The sequence below is a fragment of the Macaca thibetana genome, chromosome 4, assembly GCF_024542745.1.
Source record: "Macaca thibetana thibetana isolate TM-01 chromosome 4, ASM2454274v1, whole genome shotgun sequence".
Lineage (NCBI taxonomy): Eukaryota > Metazoa > Chordata > Mammalia > Primates > Cercopithecidae > Macaca > Macaca thibetana.
In genome coordinates this window covers 53,136,970-53,153,899 of record NC_065581.1, presented here as the reverse complement: position 1 = coordinate 53,153,899, position 16,930 = coordinate 53,136,970, and the positions used below count along the sequence as shown (strand labels likewise).

The 16,930-nt window shown below is 42.4% G+C and overlaps 1 protein-coding gene across 1 annotated transcript in view; it reads right to left on the bottom strand.

Moving 5' to 3' along the window:
• Positions 1-3,343: 3,343 nt before the first annotated feature.
• Positions 3,344-16,930, bottom strand: part of PAQR8 (progestin and adipoQ receptor family member 8) — a 45,800-nt gene continuing 32,213 nt past the window's right edge. The window contains exon 2 of the mRNA XM_050789264.1: positions 3,344-7,940. Within this exon, the coding sequence (XP_050645221.1) occupies positions 6,824-7,888 (1,065 nt within the window). The 5' untranslated portion in view covers positions 7,889-7,940 and the 3' untranslated portion in view covers positions 3,344-6,823. The remainder of the gene's footprint in view (positions 7,941-16,930) is intronic.

Genomic DNA, 16,930 nt, shown 5'->3' with positions numbered 1-16,930 from the left:
TCTCTTCTTCTGCTGTACTCTCCCTCTCTGTTCACAATGGCCTCCTGGCCATTCCTGGCATGCCCTGGGCTCAGAGCCCTTGTACTTCTTCCCTTTGCCTGGGTGAGAAACAGCTGGCTCCATCACCTTTCTTGGTATTCTTCCCCGATCCTGTTTAAAATGGCGCACTTACCCACTCCTCCAGTCTATCTCTCTTCCTTGCTCTCTGTTTCTCCTTGGCACCATCACCTTCTAATGTATAATTTATTGATTTGGTTCACTGTTTCTCCATAAGGGCAGGAATTAGTGTTTTGTTCATTCCTGTATCCCGGGTGCCTAGAACAGAGGCTGATACCTAGTAGTGCTCACTGTGGAAGGGCTGTCAGTGAATACTCATTGGTTCAACAGGCCAGTCCTTACCTCCAGTTAAGGTATTTCTAGCACAGTCCTCTCTGAGAGCTTGATTCAGGAGAAACATTTCACACAATTCTTTCAACATGAGAGATAATGTATCATTGGCTTGGATTAATGAGACAGTATCAGCCACAACAACATCAAATTACCTATATAATGTAATGTCAGAAGGGAGTGTAATGTCACTGTCTCGGTACTCCTGTAAACTGAGCCAGATGGTTGATTTTGTAACTTGGAGAATAAAGTACTAACTAGGCTGCTTAAAATTTCTAGTTTACGGCAGGGCGCAGTGGCTCACGCCTGTATTCCCAGCACTTTGGGAGGCTGCGGCAGGCGAATCACGAGGTCAGGATATCGAGACCATCCTAGCTAACACGGTGAAACCCCGTCTCTACTAAAAATACAAAAAATCAGCCGGGCGTGGTGGCAGGCACCTGTAGTCCCAGCTACTCAGGAGGCAGAGGCAGGAGAATGGCGTGAACCCGGGAGACGGAGCTTGCAGTGAGCCGAGATCGTGCCACTGCACTCCAGCCTGGGCTACAGAGCAAGACACCCTCTCAAAAAAAAAAAAAAAAAAAAAAATTTCTAGTTTACAGTATCTGTTTTTTTCAGGAATCTTTGCATGACACTGCTATACCTTTTACCATTGACAATATTTTGACATAAGTCTTATTTTTCCCTAACAGGGATTTTAGTTTACTGATGGGTCCGAGGATTATCTTTTCTTCCTACTTTTCTAGTTTCTTTAATAAGCAAGCATATATTGCTTTAAGAAATAATTAACGATTTTTTTGTGCTTTCTATTAAGTCTGCAAAACTCTTTCATATGGCAGAGAAACATTTTTAAAATCCCATGTTCAAGTTCATATCTCTTGTCAAAATCCCTGGGAAAGCTGACTGTTTAAAGCACTGACAATCCCATCAAAAGATAAAAGGGAGGATTTGAGATTTGGCAGGACTTTCTCATCCAAGGATCCAAACATATTTTCAGGAAACTGACTGGAGAGTAGGACTTAACTTTATAATCCAGCCACCAAGGGTCCATGGACAATGAACTTTGGGGTTCTGAGAAGCCTCTGTGATGCAATGAATGCTTTATTTTGCATCCAAGGATGTGAGTGGAGTGAAATCGCTTTAACTCAAAAAGAAATGATGCAACCCTGGCTATGCATGAGATATTAGGATCAAAAGTTAAAAGATTATGTCAAAGTGTACATAATGCATAAAAGTGCTTCATTTGCTGTAAAAAGCTCTGCAAGTATTTGGTGCTGATGTTTCTGATTGGCTGGACCGTGAATTTATCTGAAGGAAAAATGAGTTTAAACGTTATAACTAGTTGTGTGGCTTCAAACCAGTCACTCTACCTTTCTAGTGTTTCCTAGTTCAATGGAGACCTGTTTGGCCTTACTTACCTCGTAGTTTAGAAGCTCATATAGATGTGGAAATATTTTAGAAATCATAATAAAATTTGAGCTGTTATTCTGTAGCCTTCCATATGGTCTGGACCTCCTGCAATCTTAAAATATAGTGAATACCTTTTCCAGTGAGAATCCTGTTATGTAACAAAAGCCCTTACCATAGATAGATATGCTCCCAAAGTTAATATTTAAATGAATTATCTTTTTAATGCAATGATTTTCCTTCCATATTAAATTACTTCTATAATAATTCCACAAAGGATATGGTTGTTACTTTTTAAAGGAGGTAGCCAGAGTGCAGCATGCTGCTTTCAACTTACCAAGTCAGGAACCTGTACTCAGGTTGGAACCACACATCCCCTTCCTTGAAGGATGGGACTATGTACCTGGGAAGTCTCTACTGCTTGTGGAAATTTAGGGCTCCTCTCTCTGTCTGGATGTGTCAAGGATCCCCAGGACTGAGTTAAAACAAGTAGAGGGCAGTGAGAAGGGTTGGAGAAGTAGCAGGAGTAACGGGAAGTAGAGGCAGCTATAAGATGACTGTCTTGCTACAGGGGAAGAGGTTTCCAACCTCTGGAGGTAAAGGGGAGAGAGAGCTTAATCCTTATGAAGAGGTTCTGGCCCAAACCAGGTCCCAGCTTCTTGGCCCTCAGGCTGTGATTGGAACCATGATCTGGAGAGAGGGACCCTCATGGCCCAAGGAAAAGATGCCAGCACTCATTTAGCAGACGGCAGACTCTCTGCCCACAGGGTCTTTTCCACACTGTGGTGTCTCCAGAGCCAATGTGGTACCTTTCACCAATAGGTGCTCAATAAATTCTTGCTAAATTAATAACTGAAGAGTGGTTAAACTAGTAACAGTAACAACAGAAGCATTTTCAAACTGCCTAGGGCCCCTGCTGGTGACAAAAAAGGGTTTGGGCAAGAATGACAACCATAATTCAACCAGTGGAGCCTCCAGCCATAGAAATGCTGTTTTCTTTGTGATTGTGATGGTACTATAGCCTGAAGCTGCAGTTGCTTAGAGAATCACCTTTTACACAGCTCTTTCAATCTGTGAAGGCTACAAAATTAGTTAATGCCACATTTCACAACTCGTACATTGTAGTACCTGCTATAGTTGAATCATAGTATAATTCATCGTTTTTACATTTATAAAATTGTAGCCAATGACTTAAAAATTTTGAAATCTTTTACACTATTATCTATGAAACTAGGAGTATTTATTTAATTACACTGAAATCTTCAGAGAAATCAACTTCATAGCATTTTGTGGGGAAGCAATTTGTTCTACTCACGAGTAGGTATTAGGTGTGTGTGTATGTGTGTATGGGGGATGGGATATAGAGTTTTTTTTAAGTTTTTATACTTTCCTGCTTCTTGGTGGAGGTAAAGTGTCCTGACCTCCTTTTCCTGGCAATGTTTGTATAAACAGAACCTTTTAGAGGGGGCCTCTTCAAGGTAGTCCTTGTTAAGACCTTGTCAAATAAACAAGGTGGCTGTTGCTTTAAACTGCTGACACTACAACAATGCATATACAAAATCACTTTAATGGTTATTCATATAAGAAGATTTATATAGACAGAAAATAGCTCCATTTTTACTTTGCCAAGCAATCAAGAAAAACACAAGACCACTAGAATTAGTAGGCAGAAGCCTTGTGGACAATGGCTGTGCCCTTTCTAAGACATGAATGCCATCTGGAGGATCCATTTGAAACTACAGTGCAGTAACCAAAGAACCTAATGTTTTCAAGCATAAAGGTACTTTTTGTGAACAGGTGGGCAACAGAGGCAGGAATAACTACCTTCATTCTATGGACTTAAACTCCTATTTCTTTCTAGCTTCCAGTAGAAGACTCTTGAGAATATTGTTATTGAGTGAAGTACTTTCCGCTGAAATGGGAAATGAACCCCTAGAGTCTTACAAATATTATTAGCTCATCAGTAAATACAGGTCAGGAAGAATTAGGCAAAAGAGAAGCAGGCAAATGTGTCCCCAGTTTAGTGTGTCCTGCCATCTCCTCTCCCTATACTGTATTTCATTCATGAGAAGATGTATATGACTGATAGTTTAGTTTTTTCAAAGGTATTTACATTTTCTTAGGTTGAAAGTCTAAATTAACAGAGAGAGAGAAAGTTAACTAGCAGAATTTCCAGTAGATATGTTGGAGGGGCTATGGTGGAATAAGATAGCCATCTCCTTTATAAAATTGTTAATTATTCCTTTTAAACTAGGTCTGTTTTCTTACTGATACGCTAAACTTTAACAAAAATGTTTTAAAAGGAATAATTCCTCAAAAGTCTGAGTAGTTAGAAACATCTGCATTTCCTAGTTTATTTCTTAGAAGATTCTGATATTCTGAGGGCATGTCATAAAGTCTCCTACCTCAATGCCTCTCAAATATCTCCTATTAAAAAACTGTTTCTAGGGCGGGCGTGATGGCTAATGTCTGTAATCCCAACACTTTGGGAGGCTGAGGTGGGCAGATCACTTGAGTTCAGGAGTTCAAGACCAGCCTAAGCAACATGACAAAACCCTGTCTCTATAAAAAATGCAAAAATTAGCCAGGTGTGGTGGCATGCACCTGTAGTACCAGGTACTTAGGAGGCTGAGGTGGGAGGATTGCTTGAGCTGGGGAGGTCGAGACTGCAGTGAGCCGTGATTGCACCACTGCACTCTAGCCTGGGCGACAGAGTAAGACCCTGTCTCAGAAAAAGAGATTTAAAAAAAAAATTTCCAACCAGTTGAGGGGCCAATACTTGTATAAATTAAAACTGTATGGCAATATCTTAATGCCTCTTCCTGTGCTCTTCATGTCATAGGCCATTAACAATGTTCAGATTGGCACTGGTCTGTGCACCCATCTGATCACTGCTCTACCTCCAGTTCTCTCTTTTTAAAAATATGTGGATTTGAACTAAAGATCTCTGCCCACAATACCACCAGTTATATTAAAGAGTTTGACTTACACCCTCTTCCCTTCTGCTCTCTTCCCTCCCTTCTCCTTCCAACTTTCAAAATAATACAGTCTTTGAATCTGTAATAAAGAAAACTTCAAACAATTTCTAGTCCCTATTTTAAATTGACCCTCTACTAACAACGTATTTGCACAATTCCCCCATCCTCTTGTTCAGTTCAACCCAGTTCAGTTTTGCTAATTTTATTTGCCATAAATTTGTCCTAGACACCAGAAGCTTGTATAAGACACTTGGGTAACACAGAAGTTCAGATATTTGAGGATTAACAGGAGAAATCCATCTAAGAAAACAACGTAGCTGATAAGAAGCATGCTTTCTTGATATAAAGATTATTGGAAAGCTTCAGTTGAATATCTTTTTTTGTTTGTGGCCGAAATACAGGTTGAGAAAGTCTTTTGATTGATAAGCAATTCTAGCTTTCTGAAGTTTCTTTCATTCACTAGTTGAAGAGCAATATATATTTTTTCTTATCCCAATAACCCAAAACAGAAAATTCTACATGGGCATATATTAAGTGTTCATACATTTCCATTTATAAGGCACAAAACCCACAAATCTCAGAGAAAGGAAGAAAACAAAAGATTTGAAGACAACAAAGTAAACTCAGAGGAGGTTCATCAAACTGGAGTTAAATCATGTCCCTTTTTAGTAAATAAGGGACCTCATACTGACAGAAATCATTGCCTCTGAAAAGAGGGCTTCTGAGCCCTTCTTTTGACACAGCCTCCTTCACTGGATTAGTGCAGAAGTCAATCCTCAGGGAGGGCTGCAGGGCCAGAACACATCAATCCCAAGCACCACCTATCCCATAGAAGCTTCTGGGCAGCAATGCTCCAAACAAACCAGGGTGCCTGGTTCACATGTTCTCACCCAAAGACAAACCCACAGTAAACACACATGCTTGCCTATCCCAGTACTTGAGTATTTTAAGGGCTCTGCTCTAAGCTGATGCAGAACTGCCTGCCTGAGAACCCTGAACTGGGTTAGTTATGTGGGTCCTTTGTGGGACAGCATCTATGTAGGAGACTGGACCTTGGGTTCCTCTTGAAATAATGAGATCCCTAGAGGGATCCTTAGAACCAACTAATCCTACCAAGAGCTTTTAAAACATGCTGGTCAAATATGGAGATTCCCTGGTGCAACTCCCAGATCTCCTGGTCTGTTAGGCAGCCCTGATAACTCTCAAGTAATCCTGTTGTCCACCGGTGTAAAATAGAACGGGTCCCATGACACCATGTAGTATCTACGCTTATTGGCTGGGCCTCCTGGTGGCTCTTGGCACTGTAATTTCTAGTACTGTTTACATTAGAACTATATGAGAATAAGCTTTCTGAATGTCCACATGAATCCAAGCATTTCCTGGAAGTATGACTGCTTCCTAGTCCTTTATATCACCATGCAAGGTAGGGATGGGAGTGAACAGCACTTCAGAGAAAACTGCCAGTTAGACAGTTATCCTGAGAAAAGGGTTAGTATTATAGTTGTTGAGAAAGGAGAGACCAGAAATCAGATGAACTGAGTAATTCATTATGTCATCTTGAAGGCTTTTCCACTCTGGACAATTTGAAATCCAAATGAAATTGGGTCCTTGGGTCAATTTATTCCATTACCAAAGAACAGCATAGTAGGATAGCCATTCCAACAGGGTGAGGACCAGCCACCTACTTACTTTCCAGTCCGATTTTATTATCCATTCAGCTTTTAGGAATTGCCCCTGGAGGCCATAGTCAGAATTTTGCTAAATTTTCAGGCATGAAGACGATTCTCCTTATTTTCAATGTCTCATGAATCTTATGAGAGATCCCTTCCCTTCCTGTGCCTTGTTAAGCTATGATCCAAAAGGAAAAGGAGTATTCCTTTCATTAACAACAAAACTCTTAAATCCTTTGGCTTTCAAACACTGCAGCTATAACATACCCTTGGATATATGTATTAATTTAAAAGGCAATCCTTTCAAAGTCAACTTCTATTGTACCAAGTTTTCTCCAAATTATGAGGGGCTTCCTCCACACGTTGCCCCACTTGCCAGCCTCAGGAATCTTTCTTGGTCAGTCTGGCCTTGACTTTGTGCCTCAGAAGGGCTGCGGTGGCAGCACTGCAGGCAGCCAGAAAGAAGAAGGAGAGGCAGGCCATGTGGACAGACAGGGGTCCATGGCGCTGCAGGAAGATCTCCTGCCGCCCCTGGTAGTCCAGGAGGATGGCCTCCAGCTGAGAGAGTGTGCAGATGGACAGAAAGGCATGGAAGATCTGATGCCCATGGCCTACGATGTCACAGGAACCCGGGAAGTACTTCTCAGGCACCGGGCAGGAGAAGAAATAAGCGCTAACCAGGAAGAAGAGGATCTGGAGGGTGTGGTACCAGGCTGCTTGCTCCTGGCAGCCAGCCAGGTGGCAGAGCGCCACACGGTGTGCCACAGGGCTGATGTCTAGGATGAAGGCCAGCCCTGCCGGCACCACTTGACAGATCTTCCTCATGACTGGGTAAGGCCTCCGGTAACGATATTTGGCATAGCAACAGCCAGCACAAGATAACCAGCCACAGAAGGCAGCTGCTGGCAAGAAGAAAAGCCAGAACCGCTCATACCAGGCCTGGTCAGAGCTGTAGAAGAAATGAGCCAAAGCACTGCCATATTGGTAAACGCTCACGCCAACATAGTCCACAAAGTAGAAGGTGTAGTGGGAGAGCTCTGACTTGGACTGCAGCAGGTGGGCCAGAAGGCTGCAGGTGAGGTAAGTGATTGACGACAGGATGAAAAGGAGCAGGGGCAGGGAGTGGGTAGACGCCCATGGCAAGGCCTCAGCCTCGGCAAAGGCCCAGAATCGCAAGAGGACCGCCAGGGCTGCCAGTAAATGGGTCCAGACGTTGACCACCTCATTGTGTTTCTGAAAGAGGCTGAAGAAGTAGTAGCGCCACTCGTGACCCGTGGGGCGGTAGCCGGTGCGGATGTAAGGCTCCCGGAAGAGCTGGGGCACATCTGTTTCCGGGACAGTGCAAGGCATCTTGGGAAGCCCATCCTCCAGGATCTTGGGCAGGCGGCGCAGCTGCTGCCCGCTGACCGACAGGGTGCTCAGGCGCTCCAAGATGGCGGTCGTCATGGCCGCGGCCCGCTTGCGCTCCGTGCCACGCACTCAGGACAGGGGATGCAACCTGCAGAAAAGAAAGGAAAATTGGCAAAGCGGCAGTGAGACACGAATGCAGCTAAGATAGACAAGGTACTATGGCTATTTTCTTTTCTTTTGAGACGGGATCTCATTCTGTCGCCCAGGCTAGAGTGCAGTGACACGATCACAGCTCACTGCAACCTCTAATTCTTGGGCTCAAGTAATCCTCCAGAGTAGCTAGGACCACAGATGCTCGCCAACACGCCCGGATAATTTTTTGTTGCTGCTGTTGTTGTAGAGACGGGGGTGTCGCTATGTACAGCGTTTGGACTGGGTCCAAACTCCTGGGCTCAAGCAGTCCTCCCTCCTCAGCCTCCCCAAGTGTTAGTACAGGCGTGAGCCACCAGGCCGGCTAGGATCTGTGGTTATTTTAATGGAACGTGGCTTTCTGGTACAGTAGAGGAAGCAAGGAGCTGCAGACAGTTTCTTTGAGCCTCCTTTTCTTCATCTGTAGAATAATGGAGTTGGACCAAGATCTCTTACTGTCCCAATATATATTTTTTCTTTCTTTATTTCTTTTTTTTTTTTTTTTTTTTTTTTTTTTGAGATGGAGTTTTCACTCTTGTTGCCCAGGCTGGAATGCAATGGCGCCATCTCGGCTCACCACAACCTCCGCCTTCCGAGTTCAAGCGATTTTCCTGCCTCAGCCTCCCAAGTAGCTGGGATTACAGGCATGTGCCACCACGCTTGCTAATTTTGTATTTGTAGTAGGGATGGGGTTTCTCCATGTTGGTCAGGCTGGTCTCAAACTTCCGACCTCAGGTGATCTGCCCACCTCGGCCTCCCAAAGCTTTTTTTTTTTTTTTTTGAAACAGAGTCTGGCTCTGTCGCCCAGCTGGAATGCAGTGGTGCAATCTTGGTTCACTGCAACTTCCGTCTCCCGGGCTTCAAGCAATTCTCCTGCCTCAGCCTCCCAAGTAGCTGGTATTACAGGCGTACACCACCATGCCCAGCTAATTTTTGTATTTTTAGTAGAGATGGGGTTTCACCATGTTGGCCAGGCTGGTCTCGAACTTCTCACCTCAAATTATCTGCCCGCCTCAGCCTCTAAAAGTGCTGGAATTACAGACGTAAGCCACCATGCCTGGCCTGTCCCAATATTCTATGTTTACTACACTTAGTGTGAGGCAAAGTTACATCTTGTAAAATGGAAATGTTAGCTACCCTAACATAATTTAGTGATATCAATGACTTAATGATTATCAAGATTTAATTATATCTATAAGTAAGGTAGCCTTTAAAGGATATGGGATTTTCTCAATATTAAAATGTAATAGGCTTTAATAGCATGAAATATCGTATTGAAATATAAGAATTACAAATCTTGATATCGCTAATGATAGACTATTTCTTTAGCACCTACCTAATCTTAAACTATCCGCTAATTTCACTGGTACTTTGAAAATATGAGGTGAGCAACTGACTAAGCCTCATATTTAAGACAGGCAAATTGACTTATCAGTTAGGTTGGTAAAGAACAATGCACATTCTAGGATATCCTAACAGTTAAAATTAACATGTGACCTAAATTTAACATAAAATCTAATTGCAAAGACTGTTGTTCATTTTTTAAAATTATATCTGAAAAGCAAGTAGTTTTAGATTTGCCTCTCTTGGGTAATTAAAACTGTACTTGGTGATTTCAGGCTTCAGAAATGCTTAACTTACACTTGTATTTCTCGGTGACAGACGAATACAGCAATTATTTCATAAAATATTTCATAAAACTGCTGCAAAATTTCATGTGAAGTTGCTAGGTAAAGAAATAGATTTTAAGCATTTCTAGTTACCTTATGTAATTATGTTTCCCAAGCTTTTTTCTTCAGAAAAATTCAATATCTGATTTATCTAAATGCACCCCTTCTTTCAAAGACCCTCAACTGGAGCACATACAGCAAGTACTGTTCAAGGTGCTTACTAATTTTAGCAAAGAAAATGTAATTCCTACCATACATCTCAATCAATATTGAAAAAGAAAAAATACCTAATCAGGTAAAAAAGTGTAGGGCGTGAAAATTAATAAAATGTAAAGAAGTTCAGGGAGACCTGCAGTCAAGCTCCAGTTTTGCCACTTACTGGGGTGACCTTGGGCAAGTTATAGAATTCTGTCAGCCTCAGTTTCTTCATAATTCTATATATTATATGGGTTGTATGATAGTTAAATGAGAGGGTCTAAAAAATGAAGTGCTTAGCACTCTGCCCAGCCCAAGATAAGTACGTAGTAAATGTGAAGTATTGCTGTCATTTTTATTGCTATGAGCTGGGCTCTGTACTAGGTACTAGGGATACAAAGACTGGTAAGATACACTTCCTGCCTTCAAAGAGATCAAAGTTTACTGGGGAAACAGACATGTAGGGGAATCAACACAAAAATGTGCAATAAGTGCTCCATTAGAGACAAGTACTGGTTCACAGGGGTCTCAGCAAACAACCAAAACAGGGAAAGGATGGGGGTATAGCCCTCTCGAAGTGACCCTGAACTGAATCTTAAAGAAAAATCAGAATTCCTGAGAAAAGATAAAGGCGGAAGAGACTTGTAGGCAGAGAGCAAGGTCAAAGAACTTCTGCCAAGATACGGGCTTGGAAAGCCTGGAGCATCTGAGGTCACTGTAGTTTGCAGTTATGACATTGTTGCCAGAGAGACCTGAGCGCACATCCTGAGCCCCACCATCAACAAGCTGCGTGAATCCAGCCTGAGCTTTGTTATCTGTGGAGTAAACAACAGAGAAGCTACCTTACAGGGCTGAAAAAGAACTATATGACATAATGCCTGTAAAGTGTTTAACAAAGTGCTTGGTTCCAAGTCTGCATAAGTACTTGCCATTATTATGACCATCACTGATATGAGATGCAGGAATCATGCATGAGGTCAGGGCCTAATGTCCCCTCCATACCTTGAACCTATTTCTATGGTAGCCCCTATAACCCTGTATTGAGGCATTCATTTAGCCAGCACCCATCAGACAGTGGTCTTCTACCAGGAATGGGCTATGAACTCATGCTCAGTGTAGGAATTAAAGACACCAAGAGAAACGTATTAAGGATTACAGAGTCGGCCAGAAAGAGAAACACAGAAAGACGGAGTGTGGGAGAGAGAAAGAAAATGCTAATTAGAATACCTGAATTCATTTAAAAACAAAAAGAAAAGAAAAAGCTAAGCAGTGCTTCTGCTATCAGCCAGCAGAGGGATCCGAGTGCCTGAGAGTTCAGTTCTGGATGGAGGTTTCTCCAACTGACCTTGGTGGACGAACTACAGGAATGGGCCCAGGACGTGGGATAACTTCTCAAGTTGTCCTGTTGCTGTTAGCAACATATAATCTGGAGGTGCTGGGCTTGTTGGAGTTCTGGGGAATTAAAGTGCTCTATTGTTTAGATACAATCTTCTACTACCCTCTTGTGAAGTAGAGAGCAAACCAGATGAAATCACCAGTCTGATTTTATGGCTGGGAGAAATCAAGGTGAGTCACTGGGGTTATAAAGCTGTAGAAGAAGGAATCCCCAAAGATGCTCCCAGTGGCCCTGTCTGCATGCTGTCTAAAATCAAGGCTATTTCTCTCATCTTTGGGAACCCAAACCAATCAGACGATTCCTGCATCCAGAGTTAAATAATATATAACCACACAATTCCTACTTATTTTCATATCCTTAAAATAGCATATCCATCACATAGCAGGTTCTTATAAACTGACAACTGAATTTCTAAAGACTAAAACTTAGGGTTTTAGTAGTTTAGTGATTGGAAGAGAGCACAATTCAGATCGGAGAACTAACTGGCATATCTGTCTGTTCTGAGGGAGAAAGGACAGAACATGATACTGCCTTATTGTTGGTCTGCAGAAGGCCATGACTGCAGAGCTCTGACAGTTCCTTCTAGTTCTCATATCACCAGCCTCCCTCATGACTTGATGTTGACAAGTTCTTTTCTGGAAATTATTTCTACTTCACTCTTACAGAAAATAAAACTAGGAAGAGATTTGTAGAACTAAGAAGCAGAGAGGTACAAGTCCAAAAGGATATTAACTTTAACTTCAAAAGAAAATGTGTACAAGGGGAAATAAATTGGCAGAATCATCATTTCCCTTACAAATGAGATATTTAAAATGCAGCCACCGAGATCTCAGGGTCTTCTTAACAGCTCCACCCCCTGGAGTGTGTAACCCAATACCCACAAAGGAATCTGAGTCCAGGTATACAAACACCGTGGCCTCTAACTCAGAATATGATTCCTTACCTCTCTCAGGAATGAGAGGGTCGCAAAGATCTGTCATCTGAGGGTAAAAAGGACTTAAATTTCCCAGCCAAGGGCAGTGGCTCACGCCTGTAATCCCAGCCCTTTGGGAGGCTGAGGTGGGTGGACTGCTTGAGGTCAGGAGTTCGGGACCAGCCTGACCAACATGTTGAAACACCATCTCTACTAAAAATACAAAAATTAGCTGGGCATGGTGGCCGGTGTGTGTAATCCCAGCTACTAGGAAGGCTGAGGCAAGAGAATCACTTGAACTGAGGAGGAGGAGGTTGCAGTGAGCCGAGATCGTGCCACTGCACTGCAGCCTAGGTGACAAAGTGAGACTTCGTCTCAAAAACAAGAACAGCAACAAAGGACTTAAATTTCCCTTTGGTAGTGCAAGGTCGTGAAAAATTCTAAGGTCGGGCACGGTGGCTCACACCTGTAATCCCAGCACTTTGGGAGGCCGAGGTGGGCGGATCACCTGAGGTCAGGAGTTTGAGACCAGCCTGGCCAATATAATGAAACCCTGTCTCTGCTAAAAATACAAAAAATTAGCTGGGTGTGTTGGCAGGCTCCTGTAATCCCAACTACTCAGGAGAATCACTTGAACCCAGGAGGTGGAGGTTGCAGTGAGCCAAGATCACGCCATTGCACGCCACCCTGGGCAACAAAAGCGAAACTCGGCCTCAAAAAAAAAAAAAAAAAAGGAAAGAAAAATTCTAAACTTGTGGTCAGAAAGAGGGTTTGGGTTTTCTTTTTTCCCTTTGTCATTTCCTTAGCAACCACCTCTTCCCCTGCCATGAAATTCTCCCTTTGAGAGCAGCTAACACAGCTACAAAAATGGTACCATGAGTTATAATTCTTTTATCCTCATTAACTTCAGAAGCCACTGTGAAGTGTGGTCTGGCCCCCTCCCTCTTAGGCCTCACTTTCACCAAGCAGGAATGGGCAATGCTTCCATGATTCAAAGGACCAGCTGTAAAGTTTGAGCCCATTTTGGAGGAAACCACATACTGTCATCATGATGTTGAATCATCCCAGCCTTCCATGTGGCTGCACTGAGTAAAGAGCCCCTCCCTCACTTCTGACCTCTGTTCCCACGCCCTCCTCCCTAACCTGATGTGACTATCAGCTGACCAAGATTCTACCTTAGAACAATCTCCTTTGTACAGGGTTCACTCCAACTCCTGGACAGCTGAAATTTAAATCTTCCTCAAGAATTTTTATGAAATGGATAATTTCAAATCTTGTAATTTTGATCAACCAGAAATCTTTTTCAGAGCAAGGATTATCTGTTCAACACTATTCCAGGCTACAAAGGCCGCAGAAGAAGAATACAATAAGACCCTTTACCTCAAGAAGCTTGGAAGAGTCAAACTTCATGAATCAATAGCCAACACCAGATGACACACATAATTAAGTGTAAAGTAGAGCGAAATACAAATAGATCTATAGAAGAGAACACACTCAGAGTATGCTGGGGCAGCCTTGGGGGAAAGTGGGCTTGTGTTAGCCCTAGAAGGCTGGATAGAGCTCAGACAAGTGAGAATTGGGGCATTCTGGCAAAGAGGCAAAATAAGAGCATAGGAATGGTATGACTTCCTGGTAGGTCTATGAGCAGAGGGGCTATTGGGGAGTAATGAGCAAGGGAGTGGGCTAGGTGCAGTGGAATTAGTGAAAGTTTAGGTTTGATGTTACAGAGGAAATGGGAGTCATTTCTCTCCCCTGAAACTATTACCCTGTTTCAATGCTGATCTCCCCTGAGCTCTGCAAGGATTCCCAATGCTAACCAATGCCTCCTCTCTTGGCTTAAGTGACAATGACACCACCTTCTCTGGCCCCACCTTGGCTTTCTTCTCCCACCATCCCTGTCAATTGTGGTATCTGCCCCCTTTTCACCATCCACAGTGTCTCTCAGATGGGCACTTCTGCCAGGCCCTTAGCTTCAGCCAGCATCTGTATCCGCTGATTTCCAAATTTGCCTCCAGCCAGATCTTTCCTGAGGTTTGAATTCAAATATCCAACTGCTCTAGATGTGTTCAAAAGAATGCCTCCCATGGGCACTTCAAACTCATCTTCAGACATTTCCTTCAACCCAGACTTGACTCATTCCCTACATCTAATCAGAATCAAGGTTTGCTGATTTTATCTCAACATTTCTGGAATCCATTTGCCTTTTCCATTTCTACTACTTTCCCTTAATTTAGGCCTTCAAAATTAACTTATGTTAATGATGACAATAGCAGTCTCATAACTGACCTTTCTTCATCAACAATGGCTCTCCTAACTCACATCCCCAACCCTCATTTCATTCAGGGCAACAGTTTAAAAATGGAAATCTGATTATCATTCCCTCCTCAAAATTCTTCAACAGCTCACCATTGTTTGTTTACAATACAAATTCTAAGCCCTAATTATTCAAACAGATCCTTTCTCTGTTGACTTTCCTATTCCAGCCTCCTCTCCCAGAGCCCATACCTCTAAGGCCACTTTGTTGGCCCAGATCTTAATAATCTGAATACTGGGAGTTCTTGACACTGTATCTCCCATGCATGCAAACTCAGTACGCTCTAGCCCAGCAACTCTGGCTCATTTTCAACACTCTACCTGGAAGTCGGCTTCACCAGGAAGTTTTTCTTAACTCCCAGACTGGCTTAGGGTTCTCTCCAGCCCTCATTAGACTCCCAGTTTGCTTCATTCATGGAGCTGGGTTCATTCATTTACTCCACTTACTTTCCCATTAGCCATAAGCTCCTTAAAGGCAGGAACTGTTAGGTGCAGAAGTCCCCATGTTGAAAATGATATCTGGCATATAGAAGACACCTTACAATTATTTACTGAATGAACAGTTCTTTAGGCCCAGGCTCATGGCACCAATTTCCTATACTTCTGCAAAAGTGAAGAAAAAAAGAAGCAATGGATTGGGAGTCAGGAAGTCTGGCTATTAGTATTTGCTCTACTCAGGTGTGTGACTATGCCTAAGACAATCAATTACTCAGAGTCATTGTCCTCATAAAAAAGGGTGGGTGGGAGGAGGTGATTTCCTGTCTATCCACTTTTAAGGAAGAAAACAGAATGAATAATAACAAAATGGTCAGTCATGGAATAGTACTTTCAAGAGGCAAAACATGCACATAAAGTCCTAGTAATATTTCAAATAAAGAGCCCACTGAAGGATATAACTTAGTAAAAATAAATCTATCCACACATATTTTCTACCTTATAATTGATTTTAATGTAATTTTTTTAAATCAAAAAGGAGTATTTTTTTTTTTGTAACACTTCTGGGAATCGTCATAATACTGCCTCCCTGGGTCAAGTCAGGGCTGAATGACATGTTTGAAAAAATGTTGAGTGTGAAGTGCCCATGGGGGACATTCATTTGGACACATCTGGAGCAGTGGGACATTTGAACTGCCCTATCTCCTTTAAGGATTTTTAATTAGATTCAGATTACAATGGAATTGGAATTAAAAGTTCTATTTACTGAGTATATGTACCATGAATTCACTTAATGTTTATAAGAAAGTGTTAGAAAATGTTGAATAATGCCTTGCATTATGTAGGGATCTAATCTTTTTTTTTTTTTTTTTCTTTTTTGAGACAAAGTCTCAATCTGTTGCCCAGGCTGGAGTGCAATGGCACGATCTTGGCTCACTGCAACCTCCGCCTCCCAGGTTCAAGCAATTCTCCTGTCTCAGCCTCCCGAGTAGCTGGGACTAAACTACAGGCGCATGCCACTATGCCCAGCTAATTTTTTGAATTTTTAGTAGAGACAGGGTTTCACCATATTGGTCAGGCTGGTCTCAAACTCCTGACCTCAGGTGATCCACCCACCTCAGCCTCCCAAAGTGTTGGGATTATAGGTGTGAGTCACTGTGCCCGGCCAGGATCTAATCTTAAAGATTTATCTTAGAAGAGCCTTGCAAATTTTTTTTTTTAATGGAAAGAAAAAAATGGGGTAAAAATCCCAAGTTCATGGTAATAATTTGACATTTTAACCAAAAATTGTGCATTTAGGTGTTCTTTTTAAAAGAAAATCACAGAACTAAGCTAAATACAGATGTTCATTGACATATGATGGGTTATACAACCCAGTAAACTCATTGTTAAGTTGAAAATGCATTTAATGCGCCTAATCTACTGAACCTAACCACTCAGCCTAGCCTACCTTAAATGTGCTCAGAACACACACATTAGCCTACAGGTGGGGAAAGTCATCTGGCAAGAGGACACTGTAGGGTATTGGTTGTTTTGAGATCACATGGCTGACTGGGAGCTGCAGGTTACTGCTGCTCCCCAGAATTGCTAGAGTATTTCACTGCCTATCACTAGCCTTGGAAAAAATCAAAACCCCAAACGCAAAGTATGGTTTCTATTGAATGCGTATCACTTTCACACCATCCTAAGTTGGGGATCATCTGTATTCTTAAGGTTTGGTTTTGTTTTCCTAGTTCTGACTGATGGAAACTACCTAAAATGCATTTCCTTTTCAGTAACTTTCAATAAAACAATGAAATGACACGTTTTTGGTGATAGTTGTTATCCCCTGAAAACACAGCAAAATATGTCAAGTACCCATAAGAGACCATTTAACTTCCAGAGAGGAACTTTATGAATAAGCAGAACAGCACCTGGGCACATCTCCTATCACCTGAGAAACAGGTGTAACCGTGTCTAACAGGTATGCCCACTGCACTCACTGCTTCTGGCCATCTCCTCCATCTGCTGGATTCCCTCTCATTGGC